General features: G+C 44.3%; 1 protein-coding gene across 5 annotated transcripts in view; it reads left to right on the top strand.

Moving 5' to 3' along the window:
- The window catches only part of GDPD5 (glycerophosphodiester phosphodiesterase domain containing 5), a 318,308-nt gene that overhangs the window by 249,455 nt on the left and 47,223 nt on the right, over positions 1–21,630 (top strand). For all 5 annotated transcript variants that reach the window (XR_005587466.1, XM_039496991.1, XM_039496989.1 and 2 more), the window contains one exon: positions 9,492–9,637. Coding sequence is in view for 4 of the 5 variants with exons in the window: in XM_039496991.1 (XP_039352925.1) it covers positions 9,492–9,637 (146 nt within the window). In the remaining variant the exon portion in view is untranslated. The remainder of the gene's footprint in view (positions 1–9,491; positions 9,638–21,630) is intronic.

The raw sequence follows: 21,630 nt of genomic DNA on the forward strand, positions 1-21,630 counted from the left end.
GTAGACGCACGCTATAATGGAAGGATGTGAAAAAGCATTTTCTAAAGCTTTTTTATTTATTTTTTATTTTTTAAGACTTCGCCAGCAGCAAGAAAGAAGCTAATTACACATCACTCTTGTGGAGCGTGGTGTTCTTACATATACAGTATCACCACAAAACCCTCAACCCAAACAGCTCACTGGCTCCCATTCATTTCCGTTCATAAATACCATTCTTGTTTTTAAAAGCCTTCACGGGCTTATTGCTTGTATTACAGTAGTGCCTACAGGCCCCAGCTGAGATCTGGCCCCATTACTCTGTCAGTGGTTCTCAACCCATGGGCCACTTGTGGGCCAGTCAGCATGCCGCTACGGCCTATGTGACATTCTCAGGGCCATACAGGTAGTATATATATTTTGTGGATAAGGCCCATGTAACACACAGACAGCTGCATATGTGACCCGCAGTGGTTAATAGGTTGAGAACCACTGCCCTATATTCTGCACAAATGCATAGTGAGACACTGTGCAGGCTTCAAAGAACATAATCTAAGGAGACAGAGGGTAGAAAGAGCAGAAAGGTGAGTGGTAGAGATAGGAATCAAACCTGTAACTGGTTAAGAGATAGCAAACAAAGGATAGGAATAAATGATACGTTTTCACAATGGAAAGCAGGGTCCCCCAAGGATCTGTACTTGGACCAGTGCTGTTCAACATATTTATAAAGGATCTGAAAAAAGGGGTGAACAGCGAGGTGGCAAAGTTTACAGATGATACAAAATTACTTAAGATAGTTAAGTCCAAAGCTGATTGCGAAGAATTACAAAGGCATCTCACTAAACTGCGTGACTGGGCAAGAAAATGGCAGATGACATTCAGTGTTGATAAGTACAAAGTAAAGCATATTGGAAAAATAATCCCAACTGTGCATATAAAATGATGGGATCTAAATTAGCAGTTACCACTCAAGAAAGAGATCTTGGCGTCATTGTGGATAGTTCTCTGAAAACATCCACTCAATGTGCAGCGGCCGTCAAAAAGGTGAACAGAATGTTAGGAACCATTAGGAAAGGGATAGATAATGAAACGGGAAGTATCATAATGTGACTCTATCAATCCATAGTGCTCCAACACCTGGAATACTGCATGCCGTTCTAGTCACCCCATCTCAAGAAAGATGCATTAGAATTTGAAAATGTGCAGAGAATGGCAACGAAAATGATTTGGGGCATGAAACAGCTTCTGTATGAGAGAAGATTGGGACTGTTCATCTTAGATGCCTAAGGGAGGATCTGATGGAGATCTATAAAATCATGACTGGTGTGGAGCAAGTGAATAAGGAAGTGTTGTCCCTTCACATAACACAAGAACTAAGGGTTGCCGGATGAAATTAATAGGCAGCAGGTTTAAACCAAACATAAGGAAGTACTTCTTCACACAATACCCGATGAACATGTGGAACTCATTGCCAGGGGTTGTTATGAAGGCCAAAAGTATAAGTGGGTTCAGAAAAGAATTATATCAGTTCATGGGGGATAAATCCATCAGTGGCTGTTAGCCACAACCCCAGGCTCCAGGTGTCCCTAAACCTCCAGCTGCCAGATGCTGGGACTGGATGACGGGATGGATCACTTGATAATTGCTGCTTTGTTCATTCCCTCTGAAGCATCTGGCATTGGTCACTCTCCGAGACAGGCTACTGAGCTAGATGGACAATTGGTCTGAGCCAGTATGGCCGTTCTTATGTTCTTAACCCAGGTCTCCTGACTCCTAGTCCAGTGCCCTGTCCACTAGACTAAACTGCCTCCCCTCTAATCTAGTTTCATGTGTAATCTATCCGATCTCATGGGCCTTGGACCTTTCTGCTGCCTTCACCATTCCCTTAGTTCACCTGGCACTAACCACCTCTCTTTGCCTTCAGCAAATATCAAATATATTTTCTGAAGGGTTCAGCTGTAGAGCCTATAAAATTACTAAGCCAGTGCTGTAAAAATTCTTTTAATTAGTAATTGAAGGGTAGTGTGAAATGCAAGTCTTGGGAGGGTTTGGCAGCACTTACAAAAGATTGCCAAGAAGTAGGTGTTGAGTATGTGGAGGCAGCGGCTGAGCGAGAGGAAGAATATTAAACATGTAAAGAATTCATATCAAGAGAGACTTCTCCAAAGGAAAATTCGGTGTAGCTTAATTTACAAATGGAAAAGCTGTACGTGTTCAACAAAGAAAAGAAAAGAAATAAAATAAAATACAGGGAGTAATTATTCTGCCAGTCAAGATGGGAGGTAGTAGATAGTACGTGTTCCTTGAAGTGCTTTTCTCTGTATTGTGCTCTTAGCTAAGCCAGGAAAAATTGCCACTTATTAGCTCTGCTATTTCCTCTTATTAAAACTTTATAACAGCCTGAGGCACGGTTCATAGAGTAACTTCCCCCATTACACCACAGCATCACAAAATACCTTGCATGTACAGGGATCACTTTACCCATCACTGCAATGCAGCCACCTCAGGGGTACGACGCAGCAGCTGTTCAGTGGTACAAACCTACATCGTGCTGCAGTATATGACAGGAAGTGCAGAACACTTCATCAATGGAAACTGCTAGGGGAAAGTAGTGGATTTGTGTTCGCATCCATAGCACAAGGAGAAAGTGGCATTTGTCTTGCCCACCTGACCATAGTCATTTGTATATGTACTGGCTGTTGCCCACTGTCATTGGCACAGGAGTCTACTCTTCTTGTCCCTTTTCAGGAATCAGACTCTTTAGCTGTTCTTTTTCCCAAATCCAGAAAATACAGCTCAAAATAAATTGTCTCTTTATAGCTCTTGTTGTTTATAAGTTCCTTCCTCTCTGAGAACTCACCCAGAAGGCTTCCAAGGCCAAACACAAAACACTGCATTAAAAGAAGCAATAAAAGCAATGAGGAGACAGGAGGAGCTCTGCCAATGAACTCATTCAGGAAACCAGATAAAATGGGGTGGGGAGGATGGGACTCCTCACCATGGCAGAAAAGAAAGGAGACAAGAAACTTTCTCCAAGAAGCAGCATTGTCTGTGTCTGCCTCCAGAGTATAAAATGTCTGTTGGTGATTACAGAAGAGAACGATCCCCGTCACTTACCTAAATGACACTTTCCCCCAAGGTCTTCATTGCACAAGCAAATAAAGACTCCACAGAGCTGAGAAACTGCCGTTCGATTTTTCTAGCCGCCTTGGTCTGATCATGAAATGTGAATCTTTGTTTTTCAATCAAAGCAACTTACTGCTGGTGAAAGGAGCTGGAGGCTAATGGGCTCCAGTCATCTCCAGAACAGGAGCACAACAGTTAGATGAGAGATGCCTGATGTGCGCTCTCTGTTCTTATACAGCATCCATCTCTCTAGTACCTTGGGACCTCTTATACACTCAAGAATTCATCATCCTAAAGCCCCTGTGAGCTAGGGAAGCGCAACCCCAATTTGTCAGAGATTGTGGCTTGCCCAAGATCATGTAGGAAGCTGACTGTGATTTCCAACAAGGAGCTAGTTGTTGGTGAATGTTGTGATGTGGGAATAGAACCCTACTGTGAGTCCCAGTCCGGTGAGTCACCCACAAGGCCTCCCTCCCCTGGGATGTGATGCTGAGCTGAAGGAACTGCCTTTGGGAGGCGAGACACTAGTTCAGATGCCGTGTACATTCAGCCTGTGGCCTTTGCTGAGATGACTCGCAGAGGGGCCTAGCCGTGGCGATTTTGCAGTGTGGCGCACAGACACCGGCCTCTGCGCGTGGAGGATCCCCATCCATGCACAGTTCTGCCCATTTTGACGCACAAGTTTGGGTGCTGCCTGCAATGGACTGTCCCACCTCGCCTTCCTCTCCCATTGCTCAGCCCCTCAATGAGCCCGTGCAGCATCACAGGATCTACACATGAGCAGGATGTGACAGGCTGGGGGAGCGATTCCAGCCGAGGTGTCTTCCCCTACCAGCCCCATGTGGGGATCTACTTAAACTGGTGGTGTCCTAACTTTCAAGTGGATTCTTTCTGTGATGTGAAGACACCCTTAGGGTGGGTTGCCAGGAGCAGTGATCAGCAGGGGCACTCCTGACAGGGAGGTGGGGGTGAGGGCACGAGGGCCTGGAAACCACTGTGGAGGCACATAGCCTTCATGCTAATCACCCTGGACAGGTTCTCCAGGATATGAGTAACCTCCTAGCTTTATCCATGGAATGGATGGGGACAACTTTAGGTGGGAAAAACTCCTAGGAAACTCCACCAAGGGAATTGCACATGTGACTTTCCACGCAGTGGGATGGTCACTAGAAATGGGACTGAGATTGCAGCAGCGTTTGTCACCGCACTTGTCTTTTAACAGCCACAATGACTTTGCTCATGGCTCACCTGGCCCCTATAGGTGAAAGACTTGCTGTCGTTCCAACACCTACACCCTGATTCATCCAATTCCACCCATAAACGGGGTTTGCTGGGACTCCGATTCCTCATGGCATATGTACTGGCCAGTAGTGTGTCTGGTTTTCTGTAACCACAAACACTTCCCATTCTAACTCAGAAATACTTTCGATCCTTTATCAAACTCTGCCGGGCTACTTTGGAGCAGTACCGGCCATCATCTTGTTATAAAAACAGACTTTTCTCCCTTTGTCTCCCAAACTCTGCACCACAGTTAGAACTCTGTGTCCAGGAAGAATGTGGTCCCAAGATTCATGGTATTAAAAGGAAAGTGATGCCTTCAGCTGCTCTGTGAGGATAACGAGTGTGGTTTTCTAAAGAGATTAATGGGCTTCCTGGAAATGAACTTTAAATTTCCCAGCATTTGTGGCTAATGGTGGGATTTGGCTTCAATCCCATCTCACGATGGTGCACGTCCTGTGATCTGTACTGAGTGATACTGACCTTTCTCATGCAGGTCAGTGATCAAAATCTGTCCTAGCACATGTATTTCATTTGGTATTTGCCTAGGATTTGGGTCACTGAGCTGCATCGGCTCAATCAGCAGAGGTGGATAGGAAAGGAAAGGGTCTTTCGTACTGACAAAATGGGCTAGTTGAGGCTTGGTGGAATCATAATATATACTTCTGGGGCAGGGAAATCCAAGTGGAAAGAGCCATTATAGAGTAATCCAGAGCAAATTGGAATTGCCTAGAAATTTCCAGTGATGTCGCTTAACTCCAGAGCACCACACCTGTGATGCTATACCCCACGGTGGCACCTAGTTTACTTATCTCCTGCGCGCTCAGGAAGGAGTGGAGCCCAAGCGTGGGTTATCTCATTGTCAACTCATTTCTCTCCCGCACTTACACTCTAGTCTAATTGATTGGCAAGTAGGTGCATGCTTGAACAAGGATATTAGATGGCAAAAGCAAAGAGCAGTTTATAACTCAGAGTCAGCAACTGAACATCTGCATTCAAACCATTAACCAGACTGTTCCTGTGGCTGTTGCTTCTCCCAAGAAACAACCCTGGTATCATTGGGTTCAAGTGACTGTTAATATCCCATCAAGTTCAAAGCACCTGTCATCCTAACTAATGCAACTTGGTAGGGAGCTAGGAGTGCCTCTGCAGTGGCTGTCAGCACCCTCTTCTAAAGATTCCCATCTCATATGAGTGAAGTCATTGGAAGGCAAAGGAATGCTGCCCTTTGCAAAGCACAGGACTGACAGTCAGGAGGTCTGGGTTTTGTTTCTGAATCAGCCATAGGCTTCTGGTGTTGCCAACTCTCAAGATTCTATCATGAGACTTGCAATATTTGTTGTTTCTCTTAATGCCCCAGCTCCTGGAGTCAAGTAATTATGTGAGTCTTATGTTTTCATTGAAAGCTAAATTTCTAGCTCTCATGACTGTAGAAAAAATCCCTAAAATGCGACCCAAATGTACTCTTGAGCCAATGTCCTCACCTTTTGAGCCTTGACTGGCCATTTTTGGAATGCTTGGGGTAGGCAACGCTGACCTTGGGCAAGTCATTCAATCGCAGTTTTCTCCACGTGTAATACCTGCCTACCTGCCAGGAGAACGGTCACAATTAATCCATTGCTTGAGACGTCTGAGATCCCGAGGGAGGAAGCACTGTAGACCTGGGGGTCGGGAGCCAATGTGCTCTCTAATTTTTGACAGGCTGTGTGCGCAAAAAATTTCTACCGTGCAAATTTTTGTGTGTGCAGTGTTTTGCCGTGTGCGCAGGGGTTAGGATCTGTGTGCGCACGCACAGCCCAGAGGGAACAGTGGGACCCCCTCAGGGGGTCGCAAGATTATTACATGGCGGGTCGCGAGCTGTTAGCCTCTGCCCAAAACCCTGCTTTGCCTCCAACATTTATAATAGTGTTAAATATATAAAAAAGTGTTTTTAACTTATAAGGGGGGGTCACACTCAGGGGCTTGCTATGTGAAAGGGGTCACCAGTACAAAAGTTTGAGAACTACTGCTGTAGAAGGACAACGTATTTTTATTCATATTTACCACTTTTGCTACAATACTTAAACTGTGTGTGTGTGTGTACTGCTTTTTCTCCACTACTGCTGTAGCCATTGAGCTCACCTGCAATGAAAGCCAATCTCAAGGCAAGTTGGAGCCATTAGAGAGCAGCAGACATGGACTCTGACCCATTAGAATCATTAGCCCCTGCAACCTGCATCTTTATCCAAGATATAGCGCTCTAGAGAGCAGCAGTGGGGGCTGCTTTGTAGGACTAACACACTTGACTTGGTCCCGGGGCTGGTCTCTGGGCTCCCTGATGTCACTATAAAAATCTGGAGGGGTTACACGTCCCAAGAAATATATTGGACTAGGGTGAAATACAAAGAACTGTTCTATAAACTAAAATATTCATAGTTTGGTGTAACATTTGGAAGTGGGTATTAAAACTTAACAAAGAGGGAGGCAAACAGTTTAATAAAACCCATAGTGGGTCTGTTCAATGTGCAGCAGCTGTCAAAAAAGCGAAGAAAATGTTAGGAGCCATTAAGAAGGGGATAGATAATAAGACAGAAAATATCATAATGCCTCTATATAAATTCCTGGTACGCCCACACCATGAATACTGTGTGCGGTTCTGGTCACCCCATTTCAAAAAAGTTACATTAGAATTGGAAAAAGGACAGAGAAGGGCAACAAAAATGATTAGGAGTATGAAATAGCTTCTGTATAAAAGAGATTAAAAAGACTGGGACTTCTCAGCTTTGAAAAGAGACAAGAGGGGATATGATAGAGGTCTATAAAATCATGAATGGTATAAAAAAAACAGAATAAGGAAGTGTTGTTTATTCCTTCTCATAATCCATGAGCCAAGGTCACCTGATGAAATTAATAGGCAGCAGGTTTAAAACAAACTAAAGGAAGTACTTCTTGCCCCAGTGCAGTCAACCTGAGGAACTCGTTGCCAGGGGATGCCGTGAAGGCCAAAAGTATAACTGGGTTAAAAAATGACTTAGATCAGTTTATGGCTGGGGGCAGCAACCTTCGGCATGCGGCCCATCAGGAACGGCAAACCATGGTGAACCGGCGAACCACGGCCACTGGGAGCTGCGGAGGGGGAAAGGGGGCATGCCTGTGGATGGTCAACGTAAACAAAATGTCTCGCGGCCTGTCAGCAGATTACCCTGATGGGCCACGTGCTGAAGGTTGCTGACCCCTGGTTTATGGAGCATAGGTCCATCAATGGCTATTAGCCAAGATGGTCAGGGATGCAACCCCATGCTCTGGGTGTCCCTAAGGCTCTGACTGCCAGAAGCTGGGAATGGGCGACAGGGGATGGATCACTTGATAATTGCACTGTTCTGTTCATTCCCTCTGTGGCACCTGGCATTGGCCACTGTCGGAAGACTGGATACTGGGCTAGAACGGCCATTGGTCTGACCCAGGATGGCTGTTCTGATGTTCTTAGGGGGCACTGTCTGACTCAAGGTGTCTACTGACTGCAAAACAATACAAATGTCCACTTCATTGTCCCCACCAAACACTACACCCTATGGTTCTTTGCAACCTCAGTGCATCCCAGAGTATCGTCTCCCTTTTGTAATCCCACCAGAAGTCCCTCTGTTGTGCCCACCTTTCTTGTAATAGAGTTGATTACTTACAACCCCTCTAGAGTCTGACATTATGTCCCCTCAGTCATCCAAAAGAACTTCTAAGACCTGGTCTCCATTTTTAAAAAAATTGCATCAGTTTAAATTGATTTCAAACTGGTGCAAATCCTTAATGTAAATGCAGCTAAGCCAGTTTAACCCTTGCTTGATGTTGGTTTGGTTTGCATGTAAATTAACAAATTATGCTAAAGCTATTTAAATGTGCCTACATCGTTATGGGTATGCACCAGTTTAATTAGACTGATTTAAAACTAAAATTAACCTGGTGCAGGCTCGGAAGTGATGCAGTCATAGAATCATAGAATCTCAGGGTTGGAAGGGACCTCAGGAGGTCATCTAGTCCAATCCCCCTGCTCAAAGCAGGACCAACCCCAACTAAATCATCCCAGCCAGGGCTTTGCCAGTCCATCCATCTCTCCACCTCTGAGACAAAAGACTGGCAATCGGGACCGCTGGATTGTATTTCTGGCTCTCGCTGACCTTCAGTAAGTCACTTAGGGCTGGTCTACTCTACAAAGTTAGGTTGGTTTAATTACATTGCCCAGGGTGTGAAAAATTTCACACCTTGTGTGATGTAGTTCTGGCTATCTAAGCCCCAATGTAGACACCACTCAGTACCTGAAAGAATTTTTCCATTGATCTAGCTACTGCCTTTTAGGGATGTGGACTGCCTACAGTGCCGGGAGAACTCCTCTTGTTGGCATAGATAGTGTCTACACAGAAGTGCTACAGCAGCACAGCTTCAGCAGTGCCACTGTAGCGTTTCAAGTGTAAACAAACCCTCAGAGAGGTGGATTGACTCTAGGCGTGGAAGCACCCCTTCTGTTATAGCAAATGTCTACATTACAGCTGTGCTGCGGAAGGGTCTATAGCAGGGGTCTGCAACCTTTCAGAAGCAGTGTGCCAAGTCTTCATTTATTCACTCTAATTTAAGGTTTTGCAAGCCAGTCATACATTTTAACATTTTTAAACGTCTCTTTCTGTAAGTCTATAATATATAACTAAACTATTATTGAATGTAAAGTAAATAAAGTTTTTAAAATGTTTAAGAAGCTTCATTTAAAATTAAATTAAAATGCAGAGCCCCCCGGACCAGTGGCCAGGACCCAGGCAGTGTGAGTGCCACTGAAAATCAGCTCATGTGCCGCCTTCGGCACGTGTACCATAGGTTGCCTACCCCTGGTTTATAGTGTAGACATATCCTAAACCTCTTTGTGTGTTTGGTTTCCCTATCTGTAAAATGGGGTAAAGCACTCTGAGACACTGGAATGGTGTGCATCACTGGTCAAATACAAAGCATTGCTGTTCTTTGTAGCTGGAGGGAATTGCTATGGTTTGTCCATTATGTTCAGAGAAGTAGTACAATGTCTTTCTTTTGTTTGGTTTTTTTTCTGGAGTTATTTGTTCTGAACCAGCATTTTCACTGGCTGCGTTTGTGTTCAGCTTCACAGATGTTGATATTCACTGCATACTTTGCCGTCGTAGTTGCACTTTACCTCGTTCCCCTCACTGTCTCATCCCCTTGTATAATGGAGAAGAAGGATCTGGGACCAAAACCTGCCATCATTGGCCATCGTGGTGCGCCAATGGTAAGTAGCTTCACGTTTTAATCTGTTTGTCTGTGCTGGGTTTGACCGCCCTGGAGACTAAAGTCTGCTATCCCTAGGACATGTGCAGCATGACTTGGTGTGTGATCTTGGGCATGTCATTTAACCTCATCGACCTACCTACTTCACAGAAGGTTGAGAAGCTTGGTAAATTGCTAAGTGCTTAGAGATCCTCTTATGAAGGGCACTGTTTTGCTGTGGAAAGGCACCTGCCCTGAAATTTCCAAAATCCTTCTGATTTTAGTGGCTCACTGTTGCTCCCCACAAAGCCTGCTAAAGAGAGTTTGAAGGGCTCTGAAGTTACGTTGGGGGCCCCCAAAACTTTTCTGTAACCCACATTAACCTAGTGTGTGTCTTTGTCCTTCTATGTGGCTGGATCATATAAGAAATAGGTTCCTGCCTATGACTTAATGAACTTGGTCTTTTAGCTCACTGGTTCTCAACCAGGGGTACACGTACCCCTGGGGGTACACAGAGGACTTCCAGGGGGCTTCCTAGATACTTGCCTAGTTTTACAACAAGCTATGTAAAAAGCACTAGTGAAGTCAGTACAAACTAAAATTTCATATAGACAATGACTTGTTTATACTGGTCTATATAATATACACTGAAATGTAAGTACAATATTTATATTCCAGTTGATTTATTTTATAATGATATGGTAAAAATGAGAAAGTCAGCAAATTGTATTTTTATGTCTGATTTTGTAAGCAAATAGTTTTCAAGTGGGGTGAAATTTGGGGGTAGGCAAGACAAATCAGACTCCTGAAAGGGGTACAGTCGTTTGGAAAGGTTGAGCGCCACTGTAATTAGCTCAAGCAATTGAAACACATGCTTTTAGATCAAGGTCCTAGATTTCTTTCGCTGTTAGGACTTAGGCATGGGTATTTAAAACCGCAACACAAGAAAATATCTTTGGCGGGTGACATTTTGAGACGTAATTGCTTACACGTGCCGTGCAATGCAAGAATATAACATTGTGGTGATGTACATAAAAACTAAAGAATGGCAATCCTAAAAAACTGCTTTGTGATTGGTTGGTTATTTCCCAGTGGATCAATACCAGTATATATTTCTTTTGTGGCTAACCAAACATCACTGGCTCTCTGCACCTCCAGGCCATGGTTGGTGCATTTATAAATATCTAGATAGAGCAAGCCAGTTTTTGGAGATAATCCCGTTTCTTCTGATGCTTTCTTATTCTGTGCCTCTGCTGATGGGCGTCTTGAAAAGTCTGAGATGGATCCAATCCTTTTTTTTGAGGTAGGGCTTTTGCCAGCAGGTCAGTCTGTTGTGCTTAATTCTTGGGAGTTTAAGTGTACGTTGCAGCCATTAACGGATTAGCTGCAATGGCAGTTGGCCATCTGAGGATATTGGCATGCCATATCTTCTTCCTTCTTGGAGTCTGTTCCATATGGCTGCTTCACGGGTACTGCAGAGCACCGCATGACTGGCTTTTGCCTTGCTTCCTGATAGAGTGCTCTCTGTGACCATTAATTTTGGTAGGAGGGGGAGGAGGAAGCAGGCTACAGTTTAATCACTGGCACGAAAACATTTTATCATTGTGTGGCTTTCATAAAAGCAACTCGTTCTTATGGGCATCCAGATAGAATTTGTCTGGAAGGCTCAGGCCCACTGAATCCCTCATGTGTCTGACGAAGTGGGTATACACCCACGAAAGCTCATGCTCCAATACGTCTGTTAGTCTATAAGGTGCCACAGGACTCTTTGTTGCTTTTTATGAATCCCTCTTGTGATTCCATCATCTACGTCAGCAGCTCCCAAGCTTGATTGGCTCACGTACCACCTCTTAAAAAGTTGTTGTGAAGGTAATGCCTGGAATGCCAAGCTCATGTATCACCAGTGGTGCACATGCTACGGTTTGGGAACCCCTGATCCATTACATGTTTTCTGTACAAAACGCAGAACCTTCCGGTCATCTAATGGGCTGATATTACATTTGCCTTTTTAATGGCTTTTTTAATAACTACTTGTTTTCAAATTATCTGAAGACATAAAACCGGGGAAGATAAAGACCAACTTTATACTTCAACCTGAAATTCCAGCTGAATCTGAACCAAGCTTGGGGGAGGGGGAGTTGTTTTTGTTTTTGAGGAGCGGTGTGGGGGTGGAATAAAGTTTCATTAGTGGGAGAGTAAACTTTTTTCTCTGTCTACGTTTTATATGGATCTGGCTGAGCCTGGAAGTATCAAAATAGCTCTATGATATTCTGGTCTCTGATTATTTCCTGCCTAGCAGGAAGGCATGGAAATTTGTCTGGAGACTCTCTTGCTATTAGATTTCCTGACTTGGAGATTTGGATAAATTTCCATATGCTTATCTGACCAAACCTCAAACCATATGAGGATTCATGCTTCACTTTATTTAGTTGCACTTCTGTGGGGTAATGGTATTTTTGTATTGCGTGATAAAAAGGCTGCCGATAAAGACCAACGGGCTCATGTCGCATGCTTTTCTCCTTCACTTCACCATAACCTAGTAAATAAAGCCCATCACTATCCAGTATCTATTGTATAGGTAGGTGGTTTATATTAATGCTTCACAGAAGACAAGATTAGAAGCAAAATTGTAACTTCTCCGAGCTGTGAAATCAGTAGGATAAGAAACTGGCAGCTACATTAAAAAGAAAAATGAGAATGAAGGAGAGAAGTAGCGATTTTTTTGTACTGCCCTCCTCTTCCTAGAACTACCCTGAGTGTCACCTTGAGTCTTATTGTATATTTCAGGGGTCTCTTCTAAGCTCCCCTTGTTTGGATTATTCTCTCTTAAATGCTGATGCCGCACCAGATTCGCTTGTCATACCAAGTGTATTTACTTTCAGCCCTAATTATTTTAAAGCTTTGCCAAAAGGAATTCCACTAATAGTATCTAATTTTCGCAAACATACTTGCTGTACATTGTCACTGAGCTAACTATTTTGGAGAAAATCTTACTACATGTGCAACAGGGGAAAGAAAGAGTAAATTACCCAGTGAAAGGTCTAAAGAAACTGTGCTGCAGAATATCGACAACAGTTCTCCTTTAAATAACGTAGGTCTCCACAGCTAGAGAGCTGGAACCTAGGGCAATAGTAGATCTGACAGATAAGAGCTGATAATACTTTAGTGGTTATATAGCCATGTTAATCTTCATCTCCAGAAAGAGGCAAACGTGATTTCTGGGTTGTGTTCAGAGAGTCAATATTTAATGCTATATCATGTTCATTAAATGTCCACTAGACTTAGGGTTTTTTTAATTTAAGATAAACACACAAAGATTTAAGCCAGGAGTGTCATGCCGTTTCACTGCATGTATTTATTCAGTCTTCTGATGGATTCAGGTTCAGCAGAGTAGAAGTTTTCATTTATTAAAGTATCTAGCCCTTAAAGTTGCAAAGATAACCCTTTTTAATATGAGTGGATGGATGCAGGGATGTATTAACCTTGGGAGATGTGCACTGCTCCTGTTGTCTAAACCAGGAGTTGACTCTGAATCCTACTGATGCTATTTTAAGGGCCAGATTATCGCATAATATAGGTGCAGAATTGCATGCTCACAAATTACTGTTGCTGTGTGTGTAAATGAACAATGGTACAGGAAAGTGACCCATTGTCATCTGAGGGGAGCATCTCTTTAGATGGTCGGGAGTCTGTGGCCTTAACTTTTAGCCCCAAACAATGCTCATAGTTACAAGATTGTAGTTTTTTGTTTCAAAATTAACTTGTCAGATTTTTGGGGCAGGAGCCATGGTTCCTTGTGTGTTTGGCAGGAAAGGTGCAGGCGGCAGGAGAAGTGTAAGGGTGAAGCAGAGGGTGAGGGAGGTGATGGAGAGCAGTGTTCAGGCTGCCAGAAGCTGGGAATGGGCGACAGGGGATGGATCACTTGATGATTATCTGTTCTGTTCATTCCCTCTGAAGCACCTGGGATTGGCCACTGTTGGAAGACAGGATACTGAGCTAGATGGACCTTTTGGTCTGACCCAGTTTGGCTGTTCTTATGTTGAACAAACAGCACAGTGGGTGGAGCCTTTGGGTACCACTCCAATACTTATAATAAATAATAATGGAGCACTATAGTTAGTTTCTGTACTAGCCCGAAGAGACTGCACCCAGAATATTGTGTTAACATCTGGACACATTATTACCTTAAAGATTTAGGTAAATGTAATGGATTTCAGCAGAAAGCCACTGAAACGATGAAGAGGCTGGAGGGACTCTCTTCCAAGGAAAGGTTTAGTGTCCAGGAATTATGACTAAGTGAGGGGGTGGAGGGCAGGAAATGGATTAGGGTGGTTCAAGGAGTAAAAGTGAGGAATATTGGGTTACAACTACAGGAAGACTTAGGCTGAATATTATGGAGAATCAGATTGGGTCGTACCTATTCATGCAGTCATCTCCCACGGGAAGCAGCCAATGAGAGTGGAGAACACTCAGCACCTCGTGCTATAACTCAGCACAAAGGATGCATTCAAGTGCTGCAAGTGCTTTAGGGTGCAAGTTGCATTACTGTATCAATGTCCATTTCCCCCATCCATATATGTATTTATATATATGTGTGTGAGTATTGTGACAAAGCTCTGAGCCTGTATTGGTGGGTCCTGCACTTCCTGGCAGATACAGTGGCCTCAGAAGCTCACTAAGGCCCTCAAGATGACCTCCCTTTCCCAGTGTGGTGGCAGAGGTTACAGCTTATTGAGCTATTTTCATCACAGGCCGGTATGGGAGGTGGGAAGGTGGAATACCCACAGTCTCTGTTGCTCCTTAGAGCTCCATAGGCACCATTTGGTCTCCTGCCTGGACCAAAGTCTGTTTCCCCTCTCAAAGGGATCTCTATAGATCATGCAGGGGGGAACCCGGGCCGCCCTCTACTCCGGGTTCCAGCCCAGGGACCCTAATGGTAGCAACGGTTAGCGGCTTCCCTCCTCCACTGACGCTGCTTTGATTCCCTGGGCCACTTCCCCGTGCTCCTGTTTTTCCAAGCTTCACCCTTTCCTCAGGGCTCAGTAATGCTTCCTCTCCTCCAGCTCCTTTCACCTGAGCTCCTCCTGAGAGAACTGGCAAGCAGAGCTTTTAAAGCAGCATAAGTGGGACCTTAATTGGTTCCAGCTGTCTCCATTAGCCTATCGGCCTTAACTGACCCTTTGTCAGTTAATTGAGGTCAGGTGCCGGCATTAACCTAACGACCTTAACTGGTTAAATTGGCATCAGGTGTCTTGATTGGCCTGGAGTAGCTCTTGTTTGGCTATCCAGGGAACAGGGACCTGCTCATTCTGAGGCTGATATACCTGCCTTCTACTACCCTCTTATATCCGTCTGGCCTGAGTCTGTCACTATATATATATATATATAGTGTGTATATATATATATACACACACACACACATACGTATATAATATGAGTTAATGATGTATTGGCAATTTACACCATGAGCAAAAATGGCAACTCAGTTCCTAACTCCCATTGATAGTCAATAGGAGTTAGGTACCTGTCATTTATGCCATTGAAAATCTCTGCCAAGATCACATTTCTGGTGAGGAGGAGAGTTCCCTGGTACTTCTAGACCAGTGGTTCTCAACCTGTTAATCATTGTGGGCTGCATATGCGGCCTGCAACGTGTTACCTGGGGCGGTTGTTGAGAACCACAGCACTCCCCCACTCCCCACTGCTATGCCCAGCGCCCCCAGCCCAGAGACCCTTCCACAGAGTGAGGCAAGGAGTGGAGCCCTGGTAGTGGGGTTGAGTGGCAGGGACCCCGGACCCTGTTGTGTGGGGCCAGGTGTCTGCCCTGACCCAAGCCCGCTGCCAACCCTGACCCCTATTTTGTAGGGCGGGGGGGGCAACCCCAACTCTAACCCCAGACCCAGCCTCGGGGGGCAGATGGCATCCCCAACCCGCCCCAACCTTGACCCTGACACACTGTGTGGGGCCAGGCAGCAGCCCCAACTCCAGACCCTGCTGCATGGCAGCCCCGGCCCCGGACCCCGCTGTCCTTTAGTACACAGCTGGGCCGCATGCAGCCCATGGGCTGTGGGTTGAGAACCGCTGTTCTAGAAGGAGCAGAACCTAGATTTGTGGTGACCAGCCTTTAAGATTGGAAGAATTATGCATCACTGCTTTTGCATAAGCTCAAGTGCAGTAAATATGGTTGTTGCATCAACCTCCTGCTTGTTTTTAGATGTTGTTCTTGAATGTGTGTTTATTACTTTTGTGTCAGAAGTGTTAACGATGGGCCTGCCTGGTGTTGTAGGTAAACAACTGGAAGATTTATAGTGCCAATAGCTTAGCATTGTAGATGCATCTTTCTGGAAAATTACATGGTGCTTAATTTTCACATCCTTTAATTGAGACCAAACGAGGCACTGGCGTTCTAAAGCAGCATCAGGGTGGTACTGTGGAAACAACCAACCCAAGTGCACAGTGGAGACAGGACTGGTTCATAATCACAGTGCTTGGGTCTCCAAATAACAGGGAAGTCAGTGCTCTTGGCAGAGCACCCAAACAGCGGTTTTTCCAATAGTGTGTCTTAACAGTATTGGCAAAGACATAATGGTGAAACACTGTCTGCATGTTGTAGGAAGTGCACTAAAGAAAAACCACTCTGATCTTGAATACCACATGTAGGCTCCTTGTTCTGTCCCCATAGCACACGGTGGATATTTTTGTGCTGTGTGGAAATGCTCTGCATCAAGGAGGGTTTTGTCAGGAATGCTGACTTGCTGATTTATTGTATGTTCACATTTGCAAAACCTTTTTGAGCCTATTTGAAACACGCAACACTTGAGTGGAGGCATGGAAGGGACCTGCTTCTGGTATGAAGCATCCTGATGGGCAGCCAATTTTTAATCGCTCTGACAATTACATTGTAGTTTGTTTATATCCCCAATGGGCCGGGCATCATGGTAGTAATAGGAAATTTACGCTGAAGTAGATCATTATCACACATGTCTCGCCAGTAGTATGTAAGCAGCTTTCCACATCAGTATGAAGCTATGATCCATTCCCCAAAGAGCTCGTGTATCACTGAGTTCTTTCAGTCTCTGACAGTTTCAGCACCAGGTAGTGGCAGCCGAAAAGTGTTAACAGAGAACACTGACTGCTGCTCACAAACGAGCCCTTGAATGAGCAACAGTGCGAAGCAAGCATGTGCAGGGAAGACTGCACATCCCAGTAGGAGATGCTCCGTCTTGATCTGAGCAGCTACCTTCTACCAAGGGTTATGGCTTATGGGAGAACCTTCTAGCCAGCTGTGGTGTTCTGGCTTGTCCATTCCTCCTCCCTAACTGGAAAGTAAGGCATGTGAGCTGTAATAAGCTGCAGAAAATGAATAGCCTTTTTGCACAGTGGAAGAATTAAGGGAACAGAAAAGAACAAAGGTCTCAAAATGTTCAAACGTGGGTGTCTAAAATCAGGCATCCAACTACACATGGTAGTAAGTAAAGGTGGCCTGTTACTCAAAGGGGTCTGATCATTTTCAGCTCCCGGTGACTTCAGCGAAAGGAGAGGATCCACAGCATTTCTGAAATCAGACAACATTTATTCAGTTCTCTATCCTTAGGCATCACATTTAAAACTTGGTCAGAGCGATATAAAGGATTGTAACCAGAGTTGTCGACTTCCTCTATGTACCGCCATCACTGATGTAACTAATGAATCCCATCTAGAGTCTGTCGTCCAACTGAGACCTTAAAACAATAATAAAAACCTCTTGTCTAGCTATTAAATATCTAATAGCATATTTTGTAAGTTTTGCCTGGTCTCCTTGGCCAAAATGTTTCTTCCCTCATTGCTGCGTTCTTGTTTACCTCCTTCCATCCTCGGGCTGGCTGTACCAGTAGTGCTGAATATGTATAGTCCATTAAATGTATTGGAATCCTTTGGGATCATTATGAGAAGCTGATTCAAAGCGAAGACATTTCATCTGTCTATTAGGTCAGTGTCTCACTTCTTATCCCATTAGGGAATATGGTTTCCTTGGCTGAAGTTTGTGGTAAGTCTCAGAAGCCATGTGGGAGATCATATTGTGATGCTAACTCCCTCACAAGCTTTGTGATCCATAATTCAAGGGAGTATTTTAGGACCTTGAGTAAACAAGACAAATCCCTTCCCCTGTAGTGAAGCAAGACTTGAAAAGAATCCTTTAACGAAGAGTCTCTACGGGTTTGTTATGTGGGTCTAAAAACTCCTAAACCTTTCCTGTTTTGTATTAGACAAAACAAAGCCCAGAGGTGGGAGAAACACCCGGCTTTGTACAAAAGGCTTCAGCTCCCTGGGGCTGACTTGCATGAGGCCTATTTCCTGTACGCTCTTCAAATGTAAGCATAACTCTTTATTTGGGGAATGGGGGGGCGGGTATTTTGAAACCTTTTTACCGTTTAAAACCTGGTTTTAACAATGTCACTCCTGAAACGGATCGCCTAACCAGTGAAACATGAGGCGGAAAGAGCATTGGAGGCAGGGAATTCCAACGGAAGCCTTTGAAGAGAAATGGTTTGCCGCTATTTTGGTAGTAGTCATTTTTGGGACGGGCTGTAAGTGTCAAGAATGTTAGTGATAACATGTGTAGGGACCCACTGATTCTCAATCATTCTCTCTACCCAAAGTACTGTAGTATCTGAAAACCACACCATTTTAAAAATGCATTTATCCTCCCATCATCCCTGTGAGGTAGTGCAGTACTACTGCACTGATGGGGAACGGAGGCACGGAGAGACTGAGTGACTTGCCCAAGGCAGCACAGGAAGTCAGTGGCAGAACATTGGATTGCTGAGGGTCTCCTGAGTCCCAGTCTAGTACCCTAACCACTGGACCACCCTTCCTCTGTCCAGATAATCGCTATATTGCCCATCCTTCTGCAGTCTTGTCTGTTCAGAATGTAAACTGTCTTTTTGTTCTGTTTGTATAATGCCCAGCACAACATTTATCCTGAGTGGGGCCTTTGGGAATTACTGAGATATAAACAATACATATGGATCCATGAGACTGTTAACTACCCAAATCTGACTTGCACAGAAGAACAACTCCATCTTCCAGATCTTGTTCTGTCACCATGTCAAGGCTGGTTATAACTGCTTACCAACAAAGTGGTACTTGGTACAAACTACCAAGAAATTCCCTTCCTATCTAATCCTTCCCATGTATCAGTATAAGCAAGAGCCAAATCCTTCAGTACAGCTGCGTGAATAATGCTGCGAATGTTCTGTAACTATTCTATTGAATTTTAAAATGAACTGAGTTTATTTGCACCCCTTCTTTGTTCATTTCCCAAAAACATTCGAGTCGTCCAGAAAGTTTGAAGCAAACTTGGCTAATGGCAACAAAAGTTCTTGCATGCGCAGCCAATCAGAGGACAGAAACAATGTTGTTTGACTTATCTGACCCATTGCAGAAAAGCAGCTCCGTTCACATTTAGAATATTCACAACAAATCCGTAGAACAAAAATGCAGAAGGATATTAATTTGGATAATAAACTTAAGGAAGTTGCAATTGGCTTGTGAATGTTCTCTGTGGAAAACAGACTACATTTGTTGAGTAAGTAATTCACTGCAAATTATTTGCTCCATTCTCTCCTTCAGCAATCACTGAGAGGTAGATTTTGGACTGATCTTTGCAAGTGGTCAATTTTAAATCAAGCTCCACTGTCAAGAACACATTTTCCAAGCACTCCGCATAGAATATTCCAGTTGACATTTGGAGGAGTCTTGATTCTGACGGGGGGCTTGCGTGATCAGGCCTTAGAATGAAAACATTACTGTGATCTTTCCCTCGGGTTGACTTTCCTATAACTTTGTTCTCTTAAAAAAACCAGTTATACCAGATGGCAATAGAGCAAGGATTTTCTAAAGAAAATCTGCCAGTTAACATTGGACAAAGGGAGAAACTTATTCCTAGTAGTGATATAAATATTTACATCTGGAAGTTATTCATCTCTGTTTTACAGTTTTTGCTGGAGAATTAAAAAAAAAAACCCTTAAAACTAAACAAACCCCTTATACTCCAAGTAGATGACTTTGTTGTGACAGTGGCTAGCTCCCTTGGGCACATCTGTGCTAAATATGTCACTATTTGCTTTGCATTTCCTGCTTTTCTAGGGAGGAGGGTGGCTGGTGGGAGTGAATTGTATTCCACTTGGATAATCCCAATGCTCCTTTACAAAGGATCCTCTTCAAAGCTCACAGCTCTGGTTTTAAAATCACTTTGCAAGCATGAAGCGGCTGGGCAGGGGGAAGTGCTTTCCAGCAGTACTGAGCAGACCTCTGGGAATAAACAAGGCTGGTCTAAAGGGAGTGTGTTTTGATTTATGAAGGTCCCTGGCTCTCTTAGTTCTCTTGGATGCTCTGCATAGTTGTGTGTGAAGGAGTTGTCAGTTTAAGAGCTATAATAAAGCCAGAACCAATTGACACTTCCCTATGCCCAGGCACAGGGAATAGCGAAGTGGTGTAGAAATTGGTAGGGGAAGAGGCCTTGTGAAAAATGGAGAATCAACAGTTGTAGCTAAAGGAGAGATTGAGTCTAAATTCTAATGATTATATTTGTGTATCTGTATTGTGGTGGTACCCAAAGGCTCCAATCAGGATCAGTACCCCATTGTTACTTATTTGTATTCCCGCAGTCCCAGGTCCAGAACCCCATTGTGTCAGGGGCTGTATAAACACAGAGTAACAAGACAGTCTCAGCTCCAAAGAACTCACAGTCTAACTATGAGATGAGGGACAACTGATGGATATGGATGGGGGAGTACAAGGAAACAGTGAGACAAGAATAGCCTGACAGGCAGTGGTTTACTTTCAGCTAGATTCCGCTTGCACGCACACACATGCAGTGGAAGGGGCAGTCCTTGCCCTGGAGAGCACAGAGTAGCTTGAAATTAGATCAACAAATGAGTGTTGTACACATAAGAAGAAAAAGGAGCTAGAGAGGCTACGAATATCTGGTAAGGAGATCACATGGTTACGTAGACCTGCTATTGCACAGCTTCGGAGCACTTCAAGTTATATGTCATTGGCATTACAAGATATACCACCTTTAGAGCCTGATCCTCCACTGTTGTCATTCAGCACTGTGCTGTTGGCTTCCGCGGAGCTTGATGGTTTATTCCAGCTGAGGATCTAGTGCACAGTGGGCATTATTTTAAACATTTAGGATCCACCACCCCAGGTTCCTGCTGTTTACTTGGTATCTTCCTTAGCAGGAGATCCCACAGGGTCGCAGTCACTGCAGAGCGGCAAACAGTGAATTTTGATGGCACTGGCTATACAGCCTCCATTCCTGGAGCTGAGTTGTGAAATGCTTGTTCCTCTGAACGTCCAGCATTAGCACTAGAGCTGAGAGTAGTGACAAATCTAGGTTTCCTGAAGCTGGTGAGTGCGGGTTGTGTTTTAAGTGAGCCTGAGCTCATTTGTGGTTCTGAGTTGAATTTTTGAGAAACCAGGGGGTTTGCAGGGTGTTCAGCCAGCAGCCAGACAAAACGTGGCTTCTGCTGCGCTTTTTACTTTGAATTTTCTGGTTCCTTAACAGTGAAACTGAACTCTGCAAGCCCCAGAGGAACTGAAACAGCTCTGCAGAAACCTCTCCATGGCTTGAAACTGCATTTTCACCCAGCACTGGTTCTGTCTAGGTACAGATGCTGGGGTTTTCAAAGGTGTCTAAAGGGGTCAGGTTCCCAACTTCCACTGAATTTCAATGAACATCCCAGCTTTAAACTGCAGTCTCACCACGGTGTTTGTGTCCACCTGGCCCAAATACACTGCATCTGAAATGCTGCTCAGTACAGCCTTTAGACAGCCAATATTATATGATCAGGTGGCAAATCAAGAGAGTGTCCCAAAGGAACAGTTTTCTTAGTAAGCTTTGATCCCTGTCATTTTACATGTGGGGGTATTATGAGAGGCCAAATGACCAATGTCCAGGTGAAAGTTTCAAAATGGCTGAAATACCCTCTTCTGTGCATGTGCTCTATCTAGTGCCTCTCTCAGAGC

Source organism: Mauremys reevesii, linkage group 1 (assembly GCF_016161935.1).
Source record: "Mauremys reevesii isolate NIE-2019 linkage group 1, ASM1616193v1, whole genome shotgun sequence".
Lineage (NCBI taxonomy): Eukaryota > Metazoa > Chordata > Testudines > Geoemydidae > Mauremys > Mauremys reevesii.